This window comes from Geotrypetes seraphini, chromosome 3 (assembly GCF_902459505.1).
Source record: "Geotrypetes seraphini chromosome 3, aGeoSer1.1, whole genome shotgun sequence".
Lineage (NCBI taxonomy): Eukaryota > Metazoa > Chordata > Amphibia > Gymnophiona > Dermophiidae > Geotrypetes > Geotrypetes seraphini.
This window is the reverse complement of record NC_047086.1, coordinates 10,378,521-10,399,978: the sequence shown is the minus strand read 5'-3', so window position 1 is coordinate 10,399,978 and position 21,458 is coordinate 10,378,521. Positions and strand designations below refer to the sequence as shown.

Sequence of the window (21,458 nt, the reverse complement as noted above, 5' to 3'; positions counted from 1 at the left end):
CAAAGTCTGCCACAGCTGGATGAAAGGGCTCCTGAACAGGAAGCTCCACTACTAGCAGAACAGGCTGAGAAAAAAAATCCAACACGCCCATGGGCTGCATCAAACAAGTGGGGACTTAAGAATAAACTTTCCAGAGAAGCCGAATAAAATCTGGCAAGAAGTCACACCCAACAACCATGGAAGGGCTCTGTTGAGGCACACGTACTATACAAAAAAAAAAAAAGTCTCCAGGCTCAGAACGCAGGCGTTTTGCACCAACTGCAGGGCGGCCTCTAGGTGAGATTTTTCTCCAAAGTCATGGACCCAGGCTGTCCTAGAGTACCCAGAGGAGGCAAAGTCTGAAGCCCCCACCCCTTCCCCAGGTGCTATGGTACGTGGTACATGGTCACTGATTTGGCATCAATCCAGCACAATCAATGCACACATCCAGATTAGGAGCTGGGAAGTACATCCTAAACAATTTTTAAACAAATCAAGAGGTATTGAGGCAAAAATAAAACCTGAAAATAAAAAATAGCGATTTGGGGTCTAGGAAGGTGGGAGACCTGAACCCTACCCTCAAACTAAAAAAACACTTTTTAAGCATTCAGAAAGCTACCCCCAAAGTTCCCATAGGAAATAATGGTGGTGTACTCAGTTCTGCAGTGCCATGCCTGTCAGCAGTTCCATCAGCCAGCGTTTCACGGGAATTTTAAACATCCGCTGCGTCAGGGCCACCAGAAAGAAATCTTTTGAGCCATACAGGAAGCTGTGCTCCTGAGCCTGTGATTTTGAATGTCCTGGTGGCCCTGACACAGCGGATGTTTAAAATTCCTGCGAAACGCTGGCTGCGTCAGCCAACAGACACTAGTGACCGAATTTACTTTAAAGACAAGTCAGCAACAAGATAAGTCTTTCTGGTCTACTTTTTTCAAATCCTGGCTATTATATATACACAGTATCCCCTAAAAAGTTTGTGAAGTCCGGGGTGAAGGGTTTAGCTTCATTGAAATGCTTTAGAAAAAGTTTTAAAAAATATAAATACCGGCCAATGATTGGAGCAGGAGCTGTAGTACTACGCGGATTATCCTCAGTTTGTGATTCACTGCTGTGCGTAGGCTCCGATTCTGAGGCCATAGCCTTTCAAGTTTGTTGGGCTAACAATACTGATGTGTATTGTCTGGTGTATTGTCTGGTATTAGCGGTATTCTAGACTAATTCTTATGATAACGTTATATACTGCTGGGGTGACTAGTTTTAGGTTGTACTGGAGTAAGTCTTAACAGAGATTTCAGCAGTTGGAACCCAAGCACAGTACCGGGTAAAGCTTTGGATTCTTGCCCAGAAATAGCTAAGAAGAAAATAAATTAAAAAAAAAAAAAAAAATTTAAATTGAATCAGGTTGGGCAGACTGGATGGACCATTCGGGTCTTTATCTGCCGTCATCTACTATGTTACTATGTTAATCTTGCGACTTCTAGGCGGTTTACATTCAAGAGAGCTGGACATTCAGTGAGTTACAATATACTGATAGTCAGAGGAAATCCAGAGTACATCAACTTTAAGAATGCGAAAATATAAAATGTACAGAACGCTAAGACATTTCCGAGAGGACCTGTTAGGAAAAGGTCGCAAATTACAAAAAATACATCGAAAATTACAATATACAGTTTAAGAATTTATTACGGTTTGATTAGGATTTCAGAGGGGGTATATTGGGAACGAGAAAAGAAAGAAGTGTTCGTTGAAGATTCTGTTTAGGTGATATATTTGTCGAATAAGGCCATTTTTATGAGTTTTCTAAAAGCGTTGTAGGTCAGTTTAGCTTTGTTAATGTAGTTGTCTAGCCAGTGTTGTTGTTTGTTTGCTTGGTACACGAAAGTTCTATCCAGAAAGGTTTTGTATTTACAATTGGTAATGCTTGGATAGGCAAAAAGATAGCGGTTTCTGGTTTGTCTTGTAGGGCTGTAGAATATGAAGTGAGATAGCAAGTACGTAGGAGTCAGTCCCCAAACTAGTTTGAAACATATGCAGGAGAACTTGAAAATTATTCGTGCCTCGACTGACAGCAATTTGTAGTAGGGGGTGACATGGTCGCTCTTTTTTAATCCAAATATCAAGCGGACCGCTGTGTTCTGAATAATTCTAAGTTTCCTCACTGTTTTTTGGGGTATACCCATATAGACGATACTGCAATAGTCCAGAGTAGAAAGCACTAGTGATGGCAGATAAAGGCCAAATGACCCATCCAGTCTATATCTCTTCCTCTAAGAGATCCCACGTGACATGAGTCGGAGATTGCCTCTGACCTTAGAAGACAATGCTATTATGGACTTTGAAGCCATAATACAAACAATTGAGAGTTCGGTTTTTCCTTTTCCCTTTCTGGTTCTCTTTTTTGGGTGTATATGTGAAAAGCAGTAAAGGAAGGCCAATGGCAGGCTGACATTTGTGAGAATTTGCTTTTACTCTTCTCCCAGAGCTACTAAGGAGAGAGGAAAGGGTAAGGTAGGAAAGCAAAGGTTTAACCAGCCTGATAGTGACAGCTGGAGATGTTTACATTGCAGTGAGAGAGAGAGCAGTGGCAAGGGAAGAGGGAGGAGGGACACCCCTTCTACTCATAAATCCAAATCACAGGAGTCTTTAGAATATTTTATCTTGATTTGGAACGGGTGCTGAACTTTATTGTTATGGATACCGCTGCTGGATACAGAAGATTTTACTGAAAAAAGGATAGTATTTTGCTTTCTCTGTCTGGACACAGTAGGGCTGATTTTATTTTTGTTCAGAAGCATTTGCTGTATAGCTATGAAGGTTAACGTGGAGGTTTGCCAGCTCCCTTTTGAAGGGACTTACAGATAATTGGGACTATTCTGGTGGACTTAAAGCCTGAGGATGAGAAGATTCCATGTAATTTGGGACTATATGAGATACAAGGGCAAATTCACATATAATTAGGATGATCTTCCTCTATATGCATGACTTTGCACTCATTCACATCATCTGCCAGTTCTCAGACTTGCCCTCCCAATGTGCTTGTGTTTTTAACTTTTGATCATTTTGTGCCATCTGCAACTGATCACCATCTAAATATTTCCTTGCTTCTAGTCAGTTATCGACCCACAATGGATAAATTGTGAGCATCGACTGATGAGGAAGAGAAGCTGGATTTCTAGATAGAACGGCACAACAGCATGGGGTACCTCTCAAGCACTCAAGAGCTGGAGCTCTCCAACAGTTTAAAAGGTCATGGTATTTGGAGGATAGGGCACATACCAGGAAACACAACAGTGCCTGAAAGAAAAGGTCAGGAGTCAATGTGACATACTGATTGTATAACAGAGAGCTGTCAGGTAGGGTTATGCCACTGACAGTAAATCTGTGGAAGAGCGTTTGAAAAATCTAAACTGAGAACTAGCTGTTGCAATATGAAAATGGACTTGCAAGGGTTTTGATGAGTGCTACGCAAACCCAACTATGGACGCCTGGTAGATTCTTTGTAAATAATCTGCACCTAAGAACATAAGTGTTGCCATATCGGGACAGACCAAAGGTTCCTCTAGCCCAAGGGTAAGAGCCGGAGCCAGGTCAGGTTTTCAGGATAGCCACAATGACTATGTATGAGATGGATTTGCATGCACTGCCTCCTTGAGATGCAAAATCTCATGCATATTTATTGTGGATATCCTGAAAACCTGACCTGGCTCCAGCTCTCGAGGACCAGAATTGCCTACCCCTGCTCCCTGGCAAAGTCCGAAGAGCAAAACAGACAGATTCTGCCTTAATCTTTGTTCTCAAGCCAAGATGAATAAATGACTGGAAGCTAGAACTTTTGTTCTGTGTGCACCATATCACATAACAGTTCCTTAACTGATGGGATGACTAAACTATTGGTCTCAGTCAGCAGTAAAGCTGCAAAATTATATTTTCTGACTTTTGAAGGTATCGGGAGAAAACCATCTTAGAAAAGGCAAACTGACTAGAGCCAAGGAGCCTTCTACTTTTTTCCTGCGAAATCCACATCAGGGTCTCCAAACCTTAACATAGTAACATAGTACAGTGGTTCCCAACCCTGTCCTGGAGGAACACCAGGCCAATTGGGTTTTCAGGCTAGCCCTAATGAATATGCATGAAGCAAATTTGCATGCCTATCACTTCCATCATATGCAAATCTCTCTCATGCATATTCATTAGGGCTAGCCTGAAAACCCGATTGGCCTGGTGTTCCTCCAGGACAGGGTTGGGAATCACTGACATAGTAGATGACGGCAGATAAAGACCCGAATGGTCCATCCAGTCTGCCCAACCTGATTCAATTTAAATTTTTTTTTTTCTTCTTAGCTATTTCTGGGCAAGAATCCAAAGCTGTGCTTGGGTTCCAACTGCCAAAATCTCTGTTAAGACTTACTCCAGCCCATCTACACCCTCCCAGCCATTGAAGCCCTCCCCTGCCCATCCTCCTCCAAACGGCCATACATAGACGCAGACCGTACAAGTCTGCCCAGTAACTGGCCTAGTTCAATATTTAATATTATTTTCTGATTCTAAATCTTCTGTGTTCATCCCACGCTTCTTTGAACTCAGTCACAGTTTTACTCTCCACCACCTCTCTCGGGAGCGCATTCCAGGCATCCACCACCCTCTCCGTAAAGTAGAATTAGAGCAACAATGTGCAGAAATTCAGCTCTATTTCAGAGAATCTGGTCTGTCAGGAGATTTTCTTTTTGTCTGCACTGTTAAAACACTTGGTCACTCAATTTCTAAAGGTCTTTATGGTTTTCAGTAGATTTCATCTCCAAGAAAAAGATGAGACCTGGGATAATTATTATTCAAATTAACTAGCAAAACACTGAATCAAAGTCATGGTGTAGACCAGGGGAGTCCAACCTTTTGGCTTCCCTGGGCCGCAATGGCCGAAAAAATTTTTCTGGGGCTGCACAAGCGCTGCAGCAAGACAAAGGAGGGAACTGGCAAGACGGTAAACACCCGGAGGCAGCAGAAGAAAACACTGCATCACCCTCAACCGGGGCCGCAGGTTGGACACCCCTGGTCTAGACATTTAGGCCCTGTTCCAATAAAAAGCGCCCACCACGGGGGTCATGTGATGCTGGAGACCTGATCGGACGTGCTTCGTCTTAAATTCTATCTATAAACCCGATTATTCACGTCTCTGACCTGCAGCTTTGCACCGGATCCCTTCTTACACCTAGACGCGCGCGACGGTCACCTTTTCAGCAGTGCTTCCGAGGGGCATGCCGATTAAATCTCAGCGGGGAGTGAAGGCCAAAATCACCTCGCTGGTGCCCAAAATGGCGGAGAAACACGAGGTGCCTATGTTCACGCTCCTGGAAGCCGCGGTGCAGGAGCTTACCCGCTCTCTTACTCTAGTGATGGAGGATAAACTTACAAAGATTAAATCGTTTATGGAGGAAATGCGGGAGCGCCTAGAATCTCAATCTAACCATTTGCAACGTGCGGAGGACCATATAGCACAGCAAGAGGTTCATATTGACAACTTTGAGGAAAAACTGCGGTCGCTGGAAACTTCCGCCTCCACTTTGAAAGATCGGGCGGAGGATCAAGAAAACCGCAGCCGAAGAAATAATCTGCAATTTATCGGGATACCTGCCTCGGTGCGTGATGTGGATCTCCGCACCCGTCTGGAAGCGTGGTTGCCCACGGTCTTTGACATCCAACCGCCTTTGACCCCGGTGCTGATAGAAAGAGCTCATCGGGTGGGCACACGCAGAGACGACGAACAACGCCCGCGCCCTGTCATTGCGCGTTTTCTCAACTTTGCGGTTAAAGAAAGAATTCTCTCCCTGTATCGCAGAGGGGCCGCTGTGCAATTTGAGGGGCTGAAAATTCTTCTATTTCAAGATTTCTCGCCTCAGGTTTCCTACAAACGCAGAGCTATGGCTCCCTTTTGTAATGAGCTTTACAAAAGAAATATCAGAGTCACTCTTCAGTACCCTGCACGTGCAAGAGTCGTCCACAACAACCAGGTTCTTTTCCTGGAAACCCCGCAGGCAATGGAGCAATTCATACAAAAGCTCTCTCCAGGCCTGGATCCTCCCAGGGTAGCTGACTGACTGTGGACATAGACCTATTTAACTGGATTTCTTTGCTACTCACGAATCTCAGAGGCCTCTGAGATCCCTGGATCTGCTTCGAGACTCTGCAGAGGGCTTCCTGTGGATTAGGGCCAAGGCCTGAAGTTTGTCGGTGATATGACTAACATTCTCCTTACCAGTGGCAATTTTTTTCATTTCTGTTTGTTTCACCCTGTGAATGCAGTGCTATAGTCCTCTGGTTCCTCCCGGAGTCCACTGTATAGTGGGTGCTCTCTTTTGGGGGCACTTTTCCTGGTCTCTGTTGTTTTCTTGCCTATGCTCTTTATATATTATCTATTTATTTTACTACTCTGGCTTTTGATACTACGCAAGAATATTTAAAGCATCATGTGTTTTCTACTGGACATTAATATATCCCTGTTTGTTTGTTTTTTTCTCTACATCATTTGCTATGGTTCAAGTTTCCGGTTGCACTGTTTGCAATGTTTATCTGCTCCTATTCTGGGTTTTCTTATATTCTGTTGATCATTGGCCGCTAGGGGGCGGCCCGGAGCTGAAGTTTTTCTATGCTGTAATGTTGTGTGGGGGTAGACTACATAGTCTTGGGTGGGGGGGGGGGGGGGGGGGGGAAGGGAACATCTGGGGGATTGGGGTGGGATGTGAGTATGTGTCTGTATGAGTGTGGAGTGGATGGATGCGTTTTCCATGGGTGGCAGAGGTGCGTGAAACTGATTTTGGTATGGATGTTGTGGCTTTTGGGGGACATCTACATCTCGCCGGAACCGGGTTGGGGGGAATTGGCTGGGACGCCTCCCACCCAGTACTTGGCACTTATTGGGTTTATTTCCTGCTGTCTGCTCTTGCTTTCCTTCCCTATGGCTAGTCTCTCTGTTAACTCTTTGAATGTGGATGGGTTCCACTCCCCGGTGAAACGTACAAAAATTTTGACTTATTTGAAAAAGGAACACTGTGACATCGCACTCCTTCAAGAGACTCACCTGTCCCATACTGAGCATCTTAAACTTCGGAGGGACTGGGTGGGACAGGTGGGTTTCTCTGCCTATTCTTCTCGGAAGAGGGGGGTGGCGATCTTGATCCACAAAAAAATACCCTTTATTGTTCATAAAGAGATCAAAGACTCCGAGGGCAGGTATTTATTTATGATAGGAGACCTGTGGGGATGTCCTTTAGTGTTGGGTTCTATCTACGCCCCGAACGTTTACTCTCACGACTTTTTCTCTACCCTAGTGGGACTCTTAGTGCCTTATGCCTCTCATCAAATGATTCTAGGGGGTGATTTTAATGTGGTGGCAGAGCCCCTTGTGGATCGCAAACCTGCTAAAGCTGCTACTAGGGGCCACTATGACAGGGGTATCCCCTTCCTTCTTCGGGAACTGGGATTGTTGGATGCCTGGCGGACCCTGAATCCGGACGATAATGATTTTTCTTTCTTCTCCCACCCTCACAATGTATACACTAGAATTGATTATATACTTGTCTCTACTGGACTATTTCCAAAGCTGTCTCGGGCTGTTATGGCCGCTCCACTGGTGTCGGATTATGCACTTTTAGGTACTACTTTTCAATTTTCTTCTGCCTCCCCTGGCAGGATATGGCGGATGTCTCCTCATCTGTACTCCGACCCTAATTTCAAGTCCTACTTGGAACATAAGTGGGAGGACTTTCTCGCCACTAATGGTGCCGGGGATGTCAGCTTGGTCTTATACTGGGAAGCCGCTAAGGCCGTTATGAGAGGCCACGTGCTTGCTTACTCTGCGGCTGCTAAGAGAAAGAGAGATGGGGACTTACTGACCTTGACCGCTGAATTGCGGGATCTGCGGTGCTCTCATATATCGAGTCTCACACGGGAGCTGAAGGACCGACTCCAAGCTGTTAAACATCAAATTAATGATATTCTATCTCAACGGGCTTCTCGTAATATTTACTTTTACAAATACAAGTTGCATGCTTGGGGCAACAAAACTGGTAAGTTACTCGCAAATCTGATCAGGCCCCCTCGTACTCGCCATGTTATAACGAAAATAAAGGATAGAGTGGGAAACATACATACTCAGCAGCAGGAGATCACGAACCAATTTCTGCAGTTTTACCAACAGCTTTACGCAGAGCAGCCTTCTAATGATCAGGCCCGGGATACCTTCTTTTCTGACTTGTGCCTGCCTAGCATCTCTGAATCTCAAAATCTTCTCCTTAACCGGCCAATCAGTGAAGAGGAATTACAATCAGCTATTCGACGCCTTAAATTGGCTAAGACTCCGGGCCCGGACGGCTTTGGCCCGGAATTTTATAAGCTTTTACCACCTTCCGCTTTATGCGCCCTCCAGGACTACTTTATGGGCCTCCGATCGGAAACCCCTACGGGAAACTCACATAACATTGCCCATGTGATCATTTTACCAAAACCGGGGAGACCTCTGGACCAGTTGGGCTCTTATCGGCCGATCTCACTTCTCAATCTGGACGTCAAACTCCTGGCCGGTATCTTGGCGTCGCGTCTGAATGTGCTGCTACCGGACCTGATCCATGAGGACCAGGTAGGTTTCGTCCCTGGCAGGCATGCTTCTATGAACCTGTTAAAAGTCTTTCCAGTACTACAATTGCCTTATCGACCTTCGGATAAAGCCTTGATCACCAGCCTTGACGTAGAAAAGGCATTTGATATGGTATCCTGGCGTCATCTTTTTTGGGTGCTTGCAAAATATGGCATCTCGGGGGACTTCGTGCACTGGGTATCTGCTCTATACTCCTCACCCAAATCGCAGCTATTGATTAATGGAGGGATCTCTGATCCTTTCTCTCTTGGCCGTGGCACCAGGCAAGGGTGCCCCTTATCACCTCTGCTCTTCCTTCTTTCCCTCGAGCCCCTTGCTATCCGATTCGCCAGGACACGACCCTGCAGGGCCTGAGTGTGGGGGGGTCTGAGTTCCGTATCAGTATGTTTGCAGATGACATGTTACTTTATGTCAAACACGCGGACATTCATCTTCCCCGTCTGATGCATATTATTAACTCCTTTGGTTCCTTTACTGGATTGAAAATTAACTATGATAAAACTGAAGCTCTCCTTCTAAGTGACTCGATGGGTGACAGGTGGTTCGAACATTTGGGGGTTGGCATTGCACCTGGGAAATTGAAATATTTGGGGATTCTTTTATATAAAAATCCGAGTACATCTAATATTTCGGCAACTATTGGACGGATCGGAGATCTTTGTCATCGGTGGCGATCCCTTCCTTTATCCTTGATGGGCCGAGTAGCCCTGGTTAAAATGGTTCTCTTTCCTAAACTTCTCTATGCTCTTCAAACTGTCCCCTTTTGGGTTAGTCGAGAGGATGAACGTCACTATAACTTTCTTATTCGTAGATTTATCTGGCAGGATAGGCGGGCCCATATCGGTTTCCCTAAACTGACTCGGAGCAAGGAACAAGGGGGACTGGGTCTCCCGGATATTCGCCTTTATAATGTGGCATCCCTATTCCGGTGGATTCATGAACATTTGACTTTACACCGTAAATACTCCCCGCCGGGCCTCTTGGCTTCTTGCTGCTCTCCCATATCTTTTGTATCGTTTATCCATGGGAGTCTGGGTACGTCGATCTCTTTACTCTACCCTACCTTGCATTTTCTCCTCGCCTTTCGTAAGGCGTGGACGTGGTGGTGACGTTTACAACATAAGATGCCTCATCCGTCTCCTTTTTTGTCTTTAGTGGGTAACCCGGGGTTCACACCCGGAATTCGGGGTCTGCAAGGTTTGAGGGATCGTCCTGAACGTGATTCTACCATACTTGACCTGTTGCACTTAGGGGGCGGCAATTTTCCTTCTTTTCCCCTTATGTGTACCCACTGGGGGCTCCCCACCACGCAGGTTTACCTTTATATCCAAATTAAGCACTATTATTCCTCACTATCTGCTGTCCCTTTGGACAACTGGACTTGCGGTGCCATTGATGAGAAGGCTTTACTTACACCTACTCACAAGAATAAGATTGCTACTTGGTATAAGGAGGGCCGGGATTTTCAAGGGGAGCGCTGCCTTCAATCTGTAGTGGATGAGTGGTCCCGGGATTTGGGCTTGACGGTGTCTCTTCAAGACTTACAGGTTTTTTTTCAAAATATATATCTTTTTCTCAAAAATGTACCGCTAAGGGAGACCCAATTTAAGATATTACATCGTGCCTATCTCTCTAGATCAAAAGGTTTTGCCATGAACCTCTGGCAGGATGATCTTTGTGTTAAATGCCATATGTCTCCGGGAACCTATCTGCATTCTTTCTTTCTCTGTCCTACTCTCTCCTTCTGGGACTCTATCCGTGCTAAACTTGATACTACTATCTGTTCTACCTTGATTTGGAATCCGCCTGCATTGTTGTTGGGGGATGTGCAGGACCTGTCTCAGCAGCAGCTTAGCACCTCTTCTCAGAAATTTATCCTTCATGCGATCATGCTGGGAAAACAGCTTATTCTGCAACATTGGGCGTCTCTCGAGGCCCCTACTTACCCGCTCTGGCTGGCTCACATGAAGGTCCTGGGTCTTTATGAGCTGCAAACTTAATCTTCTCGTCATCAGGATCACTGGAAGGAATACAGTGCTTTGTGGGAACGTTTTCTGGCGTCTTGCCAGGAGTGTTCACCTTGATGGCAATGTTCTTTATGCATCTTCTCCTTCACCTTGGCTTGAATGGCCTTGCTTTTGCTTTTGCTCCTACTCCGCTTATGCTGTACTGACTTATATTTGGTTGGCTATTGTACCTTTCCTGTCTTCCCTCTCTCTCCTTTTCTTTTCTTCGTCTGCTCTCCAATACCTGTTCACCCTTTTTTCTTTTTCTTATTCTTCTTCTTCCTCTTATTACTCCTATTCTTTTTCTTATTATTCTCATCGCCTTTTTTTTTTTTCGTATTTCCTTTTCTTTTTTTTTTTTTTTTCCTTTTCACTCCTTTTCCTCTCATCCTTCATCTCCTCTTCTGCCCATGTGAGTATGTATGTGTATGTATGTTGTGTGAGTGTGGGAATGTTGGGGTTAACCATGGGGTTCCTTGATCCCCTCCCTATTATATAACCCTTGAGCATTTTGGTTTGTAGTACCATTGTATTCTCTTATGATAGCACACAGTGCTCCCATTGATTTGTATTGTTTGCCACTTGGTGCTATTTACATACTGCTTGTTGTATGTACTGCTTGTTGTACTGTTCACCTTTTGCTCAATAAACATGAGTATACAAAAAAAAAAAAAAAGCGCCCACCACTAGGCACCTATGCCTATATGATCTAGGCACCAAACTTAATTTTTAATTGGGTCAATTGGTGCTGTTAATTGAACAGCGCCATTAAAAACAATTTAAAAAATTTTCAGGTAGGCATTTAAGAACGATAAATCCCCAGGACCAGATGGTATCCATCCGAGGGTCATCAAGGAACTGAAAGGGACTATAGCTGAATTGCTTCAGCTAATAGCCAATCTGTCGATCAAATTGGGAAAGATTCCGAAGGACTGGAAGGTGACGAATATTACGCCGATCTTCAAAAAAGGTTCAAGGGGAGACCCGTGAACCTACAGACCGGTGAGCGACATCGGTACCAGGAAAGATGGTAGAGGCACTGATAAAGGACCGCATCATTGATCACCTTGACGGACACGGTCTGATGAGGACCAGCCAGCACGGTTTCAGCAAAGGCAGATCTTGTTTGACAAACTTGTTGCATTTCTTTGAGGGAATAAACAAGCAGATAGACAAGAGCGACCCGATCGACATTGTATATCTGGATTTTCAGAAGGCGTTTAACACGGTTCCGCATGAACGACTACTTCAGAAAATTGCGAGCCATGGAATCGAGGATGAAATACTCACGTGGATTAAAAACTGGCTGGCGCAGAGGAAACAGAGTGGGGGTAAATGGACAATACTCGGACTGGAAGAACGTCACCAGTGGGGTGCCGCAGGGCTCGGTGCTTGGACCCGTGCTCTTCAACATCTTTATAAACGATCTGGACATAGGTACGATGAGTGAGGAGATTAAATTTGCGATACGAAGTTATTCAGAGTAGTGAAGATGAAGGGGGATTGTGAAGATCTGCAATGTGACATAATCAGGCTCGAGGAATGGGCATCAACATAGCAGATGAGGTTCAACATGGATAAGTGTAAAGTGATGCATGTCGGTAACAAGAATCTCATGCACAAATACAGGATGTCCGGGCGGTACTTGGAGAGACCTCCCAGGAAAGAGACTTGGGAGTTCTTATCGATAAGTTGATGAAGCCATCCACGCAATGTGTGGTGGCGGCAAAAAGGGTGAACAGAATGCTAGGAATGATAAAGAAGGGGATCACAAACAGATCAGAGAAGGTTATCATCTCGCTGTACCGGGCCATGGTATGCCCTCACCTGGAGTACTGCGTCCAGCACTGGTCGCCGTACATGAAGAAGAAGGACGCTGTACTACTCAAAAGGATCCAGAGAAGAGCAACTAAGATGGTTAAGGGGCTGGAGGAGTTGCTGTACAGCGAAAGATTAGAGAAACTGGGCCTTTTCTCCCTCAAACAGAGGAGATTGAGAGGGGACATGATCGAAACATTCAAGATACTGAAGGGAATAGACTTAGTAGATAAGGACAGGTTGTTCACCCTCTCCAAGGTGGGGAGAACGAGAGGGCACTCTCTAAAATTGAAAGGGGATAGATTCCATACAAACATAAGGAAGTTCTTCTTCACCCAGAGTGTGGTAGAAAACTGGAACGCTCTTCCTGAGTGTGTCATAGGGGAAAACACCCTCCAGGGATTCAAGACAAAGTTAGACAAGTTCCTGCTGAACCAGAACATACGCAGGTAGGGCTAGTTTCAGTTAGGGCGCTGGTCTTTGACCAGAGGGCCGCTGCATGAGCAGACTGTTGGGCACGATGGGCACCAGTGTCTGACCCAGCAGCGCAACTTTTATGCTCTTACCCAAAAAGCAGGTGTGGTTAAGGGCGAAGTTTGGGCTTAGAAAGAGTTAGGTGCTGGTATTTTAGGCCAAGAAATCCCTGGCCTGATATACCAGCGCTTGAGTTAGGTATGATTCTATAATCAGTGCCTACCTATGAATGACATGTGATAGGTGCTGTTTTCAATGGCACCTACCAATTTAGGCACTGCTTACAGAACCAGGATCTTACTACGCAGTTCAGTTTATAAACACTTGATATACCGGCATACCGCCTTGACGGCAGATATAAACCAAAGGCCCATCCACAACATCCACTATCTCCTCCTCTCCCTAAGAGATCCCACATGCTGGTCATAAGCTATCTTAAATTCAGATACAGTCTTCATCTCCACCTCCCCCCTCTCCCATGATGAAGTAGTAATATCATCAGTAACAAATGGGAAAAGCATGCAGAGCATGGCTCACGGAATTCTTTCCAACCACTATGTAATATTGTGAGTAACGGCAATCTATCCGACAGCATGACGCAAGACCTGCTTTTATTGGAACATTGGTCCTTGACCTGGCAGCTTAGCTTCAACGCTAACAAATGCAAGGTCATGCACCTTGGCAACAATAATCCGTGCAGAACGTACACATTGAATGGAGAAACCTTAGCAAAGACTGCCGCAGAACGGGATTTGGGGGTGATCATCAGCGAAGACATGAAAATGGCCAAACAAGTGGAGAAGGCTTCATCCAGGGCTAGGCAAATGCTGGGTTGTATCCGGAGCTTTGTTAGTCGGAAGCCCGACGACCTAATGCCTTTGTACAGAACCTCATCTGTACAATCAGGTGAGGCCTCATCTGGAGTACTGTGTACAATTCTGGAGGCCACATTACCGCAAAGATGTGCTGAGAATCGAGTCGGTACAGCGAATGGCCACCAGGATGGTCTCGGGGCTCAAATATCTATCATACGAAGAAAGGCTGAACGAATTGCGGCTAAACTCTCTCGAAGAACGTAGGGAGAGAGGGGACATGATTGAGACGTTTAAGTATGTCACTGGTCGCATCAAGGTAGAAGATGATGTTTTCCTTCTTAGGGGACCCTGGCCACAAGAGGACACCCGCTGAAAATAAAGGGCGGGAAGTTTCATGGCGACACCAGGAAGTACTTCTTCACTGAAAGAGTGGTGGACAGCTGGAATAAGCTTCCAGTACAGGTGGTCGAGGCCAGCAGCGTGCCAGATTTTAAGAACAGATGGGATGCTCATGTCGGATCTCTACGAGGGAAAAGGTCATCAGAGAGCGATTAACTAGGGGGGTGGGTCAATGGAGTGGGCAGACTCGATGGGCCTTGGCCTTTTCCTGCCGTCACTTTCTATGTTTCTATGAATGTGTGTGTGGGGGTACATGTGTGTGTTGGTTATGTGTATGCCTGATCAGAAAAGGCGAGGGCAGTTTGAAAGATGCAATAACCATCTCACAGGGAATCTTTTTTTTTTTTTTTTAATTTCTTACTTGCTACATCTACTTCAATTCTGAGTGAGTTACAAGTAAACGCTCCATAATTTAAACAAACAGACAAAAAACATCACAGAAAACCACAAACTTTAAGCTATCAAAGTCTAAAACCAGCCTCAATGCAACAGGCCTAATGACTTCCTCTCAACCATCTCACTTACAAGAAAAATATCTCCCAAACAGCACTGTTTTAATTAGATGATGCACTCCTTACATTCTGAGGCAATGCGTTCCACAGTAGAACGCCTTGTACCGTCAACATCAAGCGACGAAGTCAAGACAGTTTCACCTGTTTCAATGATGGAACGTCCCAACAGAACTTTTCCTCAGAGCGCAGTGTTCGTTTCGGCTGATACAGTTTCAGAAGATTACTTAACATTACCGGCTTCTTTATACGCCACAACTTGTAAATCAGACAGAGTACCTTAAACTAGGTGTGTGCAGCTTACTAGAATAGGTGCGATATGATCAAAATTTGAAGCCTCAACAATCAGTCACCAATTGAAGAGCCCGAAGGCATACTTCAGTAAACCAAGATAAAGGACATTGCAATAATCAAGAGTAGGAATCAGTATTGCACCGATAACTGTTTGAAAATTCTCTATTGGTAAGAAATCTCTTAATATACAAAGCAAACAAAGTTTAAAGAAAGCTTTAGAAACCACTTTTATCTGTGGTTTAAAAGAAAGCGGAGTCCAAGATCATGCCCAAATATTTACATTGGTTAGACACCGAGACCACAGTATTATCAAATACTAATCAAGTGTGTATGTGTGTATCTGGTTCATAGACAAAACCGCAGAAGACAAAGGCGCGCGCCAACAACTGAGCGCAAGATGGAGGCGCGCGCAGAAGAAAATGAGAGTTTTTAGGGGCTCCGACGGGGGGTTTTGTTGGGGAGCCCCCTACTTTACTTAATACAGATCACGGCGGCGTTGTGGGTGGATTGGGGGGTTGTAACCCCCCTCATTATATTGTAAACTTAACTTTTTCCCTGTTTTTAGGGAAAAAGTGAAGTTTTCAGTAAAATGTGGGTGGTTACAACCCCCCAAACCCCCCACAACGTGGCGCGATCTGTATAAAGTAAAGTGGGGTGGGGTGGTTCTTCCCCCACCCCCCCTATCAGAGCCCCTAAAAACAATTATTTTCTTCGGCGTGTGCCTCAGTTGTTGGCGTGCACCTTTGTCTTCCGCGGTTTTGACCTGACACCGTATCTCTAGATCACCTCCTCTGCTTGCAAACCTCTGCCCCATTTCCTTTCTACTGGCTGGATCCTACCTACAGTATGAGGGGGGATGAGAAGGGAAAACCCCTCAGACAGTTTGCAATCCGAATCTCTTGAGTCCTGACCACATCTCACAAGGCTCCTTTAAACATGTGGACACCAAGTACCTGTCAAATTTGCCAATGGCTTAACCTGGCTCCGACTACAATAAATGTTACTTAGTAATATACCTAGCAACTAACGATTCTTGAAATAGTTTTTGGAAAAGAACAAAAAAGACAATGAAATAAATAGACAGGGAACTATTAACCTTCCCTGTACATGCATTTGCGGAGTCTGCATGTAATTGCAAGTGTTTATGTGCTAGGCAGTGTTTGTGGGAGAGGTAGCTAGGGGTTGGGGTACAAGTGGAGCAGCAAGTTTGAGAGGGAGGTTTCAACCATATACGATTAGATGTTGGGTACGTCAATTTGTGAGGTGTTGGGGCAGATGTAGGAGTCTGTTTTGAGATTATGACAGTTTCTGGGGAGTTGTGTCAGTTGCTAGTTTTAGAATGTTTGTCAGGTTTTTTTTGGGGGGAGAGGGTGGATAGTTTGTAGCATGGTTCAAGGACTAAGAACACTATCTCTGGCTGAACAGTTTTTTGTGGTAAGCTTCCTAAAGATCATGACAAATTAATCTCCCTTTCATGAGGACATTAAGGCATGGTCAGAGCTGAAGACAAGTGGTAGATTTGATTTGATGGCATAGTGAGGATGGTCTATCTATATAGTATGTTCCTAATCTGATGCCTTTGCTCCATTTTTTTATTCTGTTTGTAAATCACTGGGGTGTTTTTTTTTTTGAGGGAGCAATAAAAGTGATTAGAAGGTGCTAATCAAGACTTGCAAAGTACCTGACCTGAAACTACACAGGAACCCCCCCCCCCCCCAAGTTAAAAACAGAAAAGTGCTTATAGCACTGTAAAATAAGAGAGAAGCGTGGAGTTTTGAAAGTGAGGAATCCATGCAAAAACATAGGCATGGCAAGAAGCTTCTTGAGGCAAAATATAAGGAAGCCCAGCAGTATATGAACTCTGGGGAAGGTTCTAGACCACAGCCAGCTGGAGGTTTCAAGATATCCCCAACTGGCCTGGATTGAAAACCCCTGTTCTTGACCTTGGGAGAAGCTCTTTTTGACCAGGTCTATGATCAGCATGCATACATGGAAAAAATGGTTCAGTTTCTTTTTTATTTCCCAATAAAACCATTCAGAAGGGGTAGCCATTTTAGTCTACAGCAGCCAAAGGGACCAAGAAGCTGGTGGCACTCTTAGATTAACAAATTTACTGAGTATGAAAAGGCTGAACCCTCACTAGCACAGGTTTCAGCGGTGTAAGAAGGATGGGGTGGTGGGGACGATTTGTCCCAGGTGCAGATTATAAGGGGGTTCCTCCATTCCCTTTCCCCACACTGCAGCCTGCCAGAAGCATCAGCGTCCTGCCTCTTTAGGAACAGGAAGTTGAAGGGGGATAGGAAGGGCCACTGAAGACAGCTTGTTTAGCAAGCAGCAGCCTGGAGAGAGAGAGACAGAGACCCATCCCACTGGTGAGGAGACATGCCGAACCCGATTGGGGGGAGGGAAGGAAGGGTAAAGGAAAAAGCTACCAAATTAGGGAGGGAGGAAGATGCCAGAGCATGTGAGGGGGAGGGAGAGATATGGAAGAAAAGTAGAGGAGACAGATGCTAGACCAAAGGAAGGGAAGGAGACAGATGTTGGAACACTGGTTGGGGGGAGGGAAGGAGACAGATGCCTGACTAAGGGGTAGGATGTGATATAATGGGGAGGGAAGATAGGGAAGGAAGGAAATGAGAGGGATGTCAGAGCATGGGTGGGGGAGAGGGGATATAGAAAAATGGAGAGAAAATGAAGCTGTATTGAAGGTTGGATGGAAGGGGGAGAGGGCAGACAGTTTATGGAAGGGACATAGAAAGAGAGAGATGCCATATGGAAGGGGTGAGAATAAAGCTAAGATGGAAAGGAGAGTGACGAGCAGACAGAGATGACAAAGGTAGAAAAAATATTTTTGTTTGTTTTAGGATAAAGCAGTATTGTAGCTGTGTTGATAAACATTTGGAAACAGAAAGTGGAAATAAGGTGATATTTTTATTGGACTAATTACTAACTTTCCAAGATCAAAATCCCCTTCCTCAAGTCAGGACAGAAAGAAGATTATCAAGGTAAGTACCGAATCTTCCCTTCTCTCTCTGCACAAATCAGCAGTTAACATGAAATACATGGGATCCTGGTGAAACCCAAGAGGGTTGGAGGGAAAGGTTGAAAGAATAAAAATAAAAAAAAGTCTACCCCTAAAATTGTCATGCCCTATTATAGTATTCTGTTCTAGTAAATAAGCACATCATTCTTGAACAAGTGGGCTGTGTATCTCTGATTACAAGATCTGCTGTAAAGAAGCCTCATTTATATTTTTCTGCTTCGCCTCCCTCACTCTGGGCTGTCCTCCGATTCCTCAGTTTGCATCAAACAGATGGTCAGCCCTAGAGAAGAAACATTAACAGGGAAGCATACAGGGACTCTCCCCGAGAAACAAGTCTGTCCTGCTCATATGACAACATTTAATATGAATCCTGTATTAACATAATGAGGTAGAACGAACAAGTCGCCTACCTGAATGCAACCTGCACTAACCGTTCTGTTGGACAGATCACAGAAACAAGAGATACGGTCATACTGACATGTCTGAGACAGAAAGTAGGCTAATGTGTGGGCTTCAAGAAATATGTGCCTATTTACTAGAAAAAACATTATCAAAGTATCTAGAGCAATAGGCACATCATTCTTGAACAGAAATTTCCATTAGAATAGTAACATCTAATTCTTCAGCATGATATCGTCCAAAGCATAAAGTAATCAAAAAATAATAAATCACCCCAAAGGATAGCTAATTAAGAAACAGTTTTAAACACCAAAAGGCCCACCAGCACCTAAAAAATCTGCACCAGAATTACACCTCTATAGGCGCTTTATGCCACCTAATGCAACGTTTTCTGTGTATTTTGTCGCTCCTGTTCCCCTGTTCTCTAGCACGCATTAAAGCACAAATGTAAATTCGGGTCTTCCGTGGGTGTTTGTTCGTCCTTTTTCACATATGTTATTACTTATTCAGTTTTCCTTTCACACTTACTTCTAAATTTCTTTGGTGCTTCCGGTTTGCTAATTGGCATTTGGTTTTTGTTATCTTTTTTGGTTTCCACTGTTTTTAGCATATCCTTGCTTTTATTAATTTGGTTGATTTGTGATTTTGTTTGCATATTTGATATAGAAAGGCAGCTTTTGCTCAAAATTTCCCCCGAAGAAGACCCGTGTTTGGGTTGAAACGCCTATATAAAGTAAAGGCGTCGGGAGTTTTCCATCATATCAACGTTGATGGTGGCAGATTCCACCTTACAACAAGCTAAGTGTTGCCTTTTCCATAAATGCTAGTTGTGTTGCACATAATTGATTTATACCTCTTGAGATAATCTAGGTAAACGCATGCTTTAAGAATGTGCACCCTCAGTTTTCTCTACACACAGTGATATCTATACAAATATAAAAAAACTCTTTATATATCTTTTATATATGTTAATTTATTAATTTAAGTTTTTCACACTTTAGGTCTTAGGCACATGCACTTTATGTATTTCAGAAATCTTTTAATGTCATAAATGTACTGTATTTTAATTTAATAGAAATTTAAAATGAATTAATGATTTAGGTTTCTGTAAACAAACGTGTTAACCACTTCACAATTTTAAAAGTATCATTATATTTAAGTTAGTCTTGACAATAATAGTAAATTCAATAAATTTAGTGATTATAATAATCATAGGGTATTAAATTATATCAAATTAAGTAGATTAATTATTTTGTTGGCGATTACAACAAAATACAAGACAGGAACTTGGAATGGTAGACATCAGAAGAGGTTCCAAAGATTGAAGTCCACCACAGTTTTTGTTTCAAACACCCAATTAGGATTATGACTCAATTTCAATTATAATTTGAATATTTATGAAGATATTTTTAGAATATTTTGATTTAGATTTGATATTAGATGCTATTATGGCCTTGATCTCAGTTATGAATATTGTTAGGTTTAATCATTCCATATATTTATTGAATTATCTTCCCTCTATCTATTTTGTTTGCATTCATAGGGTTGGTATATATTTAAGGCCTTTCTATATAATATCTTTCACCTAATGCAACTGTGGCATGGCCAACACTAGAAGTGGCATTAGGCGGCCTATTTTGTCGTTGCAGTTTCAAAGCTGAATCCCCCTTTTTCAGCACTGACCGCTACTCATATTTCCAACATTTTGATGTTTTTCTCAGTTCCAAAGATATCTTTAATCCATTACAACAAACTACAGCACTAGTTACAAAGACATAGCCGGTGCTCACTGTATCCTCAACCTACCATTACTAAAGAAAAAGAAAAGGACACACTCCAAAACTAGCCATGTTCAGACATTACCTTCAATGGTTTAACCTGGTCCAAGCCCATATATGAATCTGATCTCAAAAACACTGTGTACTGATAATTTCCAGGTCTGCTTGGTGCAGGGAATTTCAGTTCTACCTAAAACCAATAGAAAGAAGAAAAACTAGATCAAAAATGGTAAAGGGCTAAAAGTGTCTCCAAGTGCTACTGAATTTTGTTAATTCCTCCCTCCCCTCACAAATGTACTTCTCTTGAACATTTTCATTTAGTGCCTTTTTTTAAAATCTTTATTCATTTTTAATCATTCAACAAGTGTACAATTTAAAATCATACATATTCTTGAAAACATCCCTTGTAAGCCTATCAAGAAAAAGAACAATTGTATATATATATATATATATATATATATAAAAAATAATAAAGAGCTAGCCGCGCATGTGCACTCCTATTTGCGTGTTCTGTGCGCTGTAGGTCTGTGGCCGAAGGAGTGCGCATGCGCGCTAATACGTCACCAGCCTATCGCCTCCACAAGCCAGACCGCAGCCAGACGACGATCTCCGTTCCTCCTGCCGCCGCCGATCTCCGTTCCTCCTTTGCCGCCCACCCCCTTCTCTTCCCGCGGGCCCGAATGGCGATTCCAGGAGCATGTGCATCAGTCTCCACACGCTGCTTCGGGCCCTTCTACTGCCCTGATTTGCTCTGCCGCGTCTCTGATGATGTCATCAGGGACGTGCCAGAGTAAATCAGGGCAGTAGAAGGGCCTGAAGCAGCGTGTGGAGACTGATTCAAGCGCTGCTGGAATCACCACCTTTGTAGTCCGGACCGCGGGAAGGGAAAGGGGGGGGGGTAGAGGAAACGCTAATGCTGTTGCACAGGGAACTGGTGGGGGGGGAGGGAAATGGGGGGGAAGGGAATGCTGCTTTGGACAGACAGACAGAGAGAGGAAGGGAAACAAAGAAAATAAGAAAGACACAGGGGCAGGTGCACAGGGAACTGGTGTGGGGGGAGGGAAATGGAGGGGGATGGAATGCTGCTTTGGACAGACAGACAGAGGGAGGAAGGGAGACAGAAAGAAAAGAAGAAAGACACAGGGTCAGGGAGATACACAGAAAAACAGACAGGCAAAGGGGGCCAGGGACAGAGACAGACAGAAAGGACAGCGGGAGCCGCGTCAGGAGGGGTGCGGGATGCGGCAGTGGGAACTTTTCCAATGGGTGCAACTGGGCGGCTGTCGGGAACCTCTGA

The 21,458-nt window shown here is 44.2% G+C and overlaps 1 protein-coding gene across 1 annotated transcript in view; it reads right to left on the bottom strand.

The window, feature by feature from the left end:
• LOC117357612 (translocation protein SEC63 homolog) overlaps positions 1-21,458 on the bottom strand; it is a 186,755-nt gene that overhangs the window by 11,380 nt on the left and 153,917 nt on the right. The window contains exon 20 of the mRNA XM_033938447.1: positions 20,247-20,351. Within this exon, the coding sequence (XP_033794338.1) occupies positions 20,247-20,351 (105 nt within the window). The remainder of the gene's footprint in view (positions 1-20,246; positions 20,352-21,458) is intronic.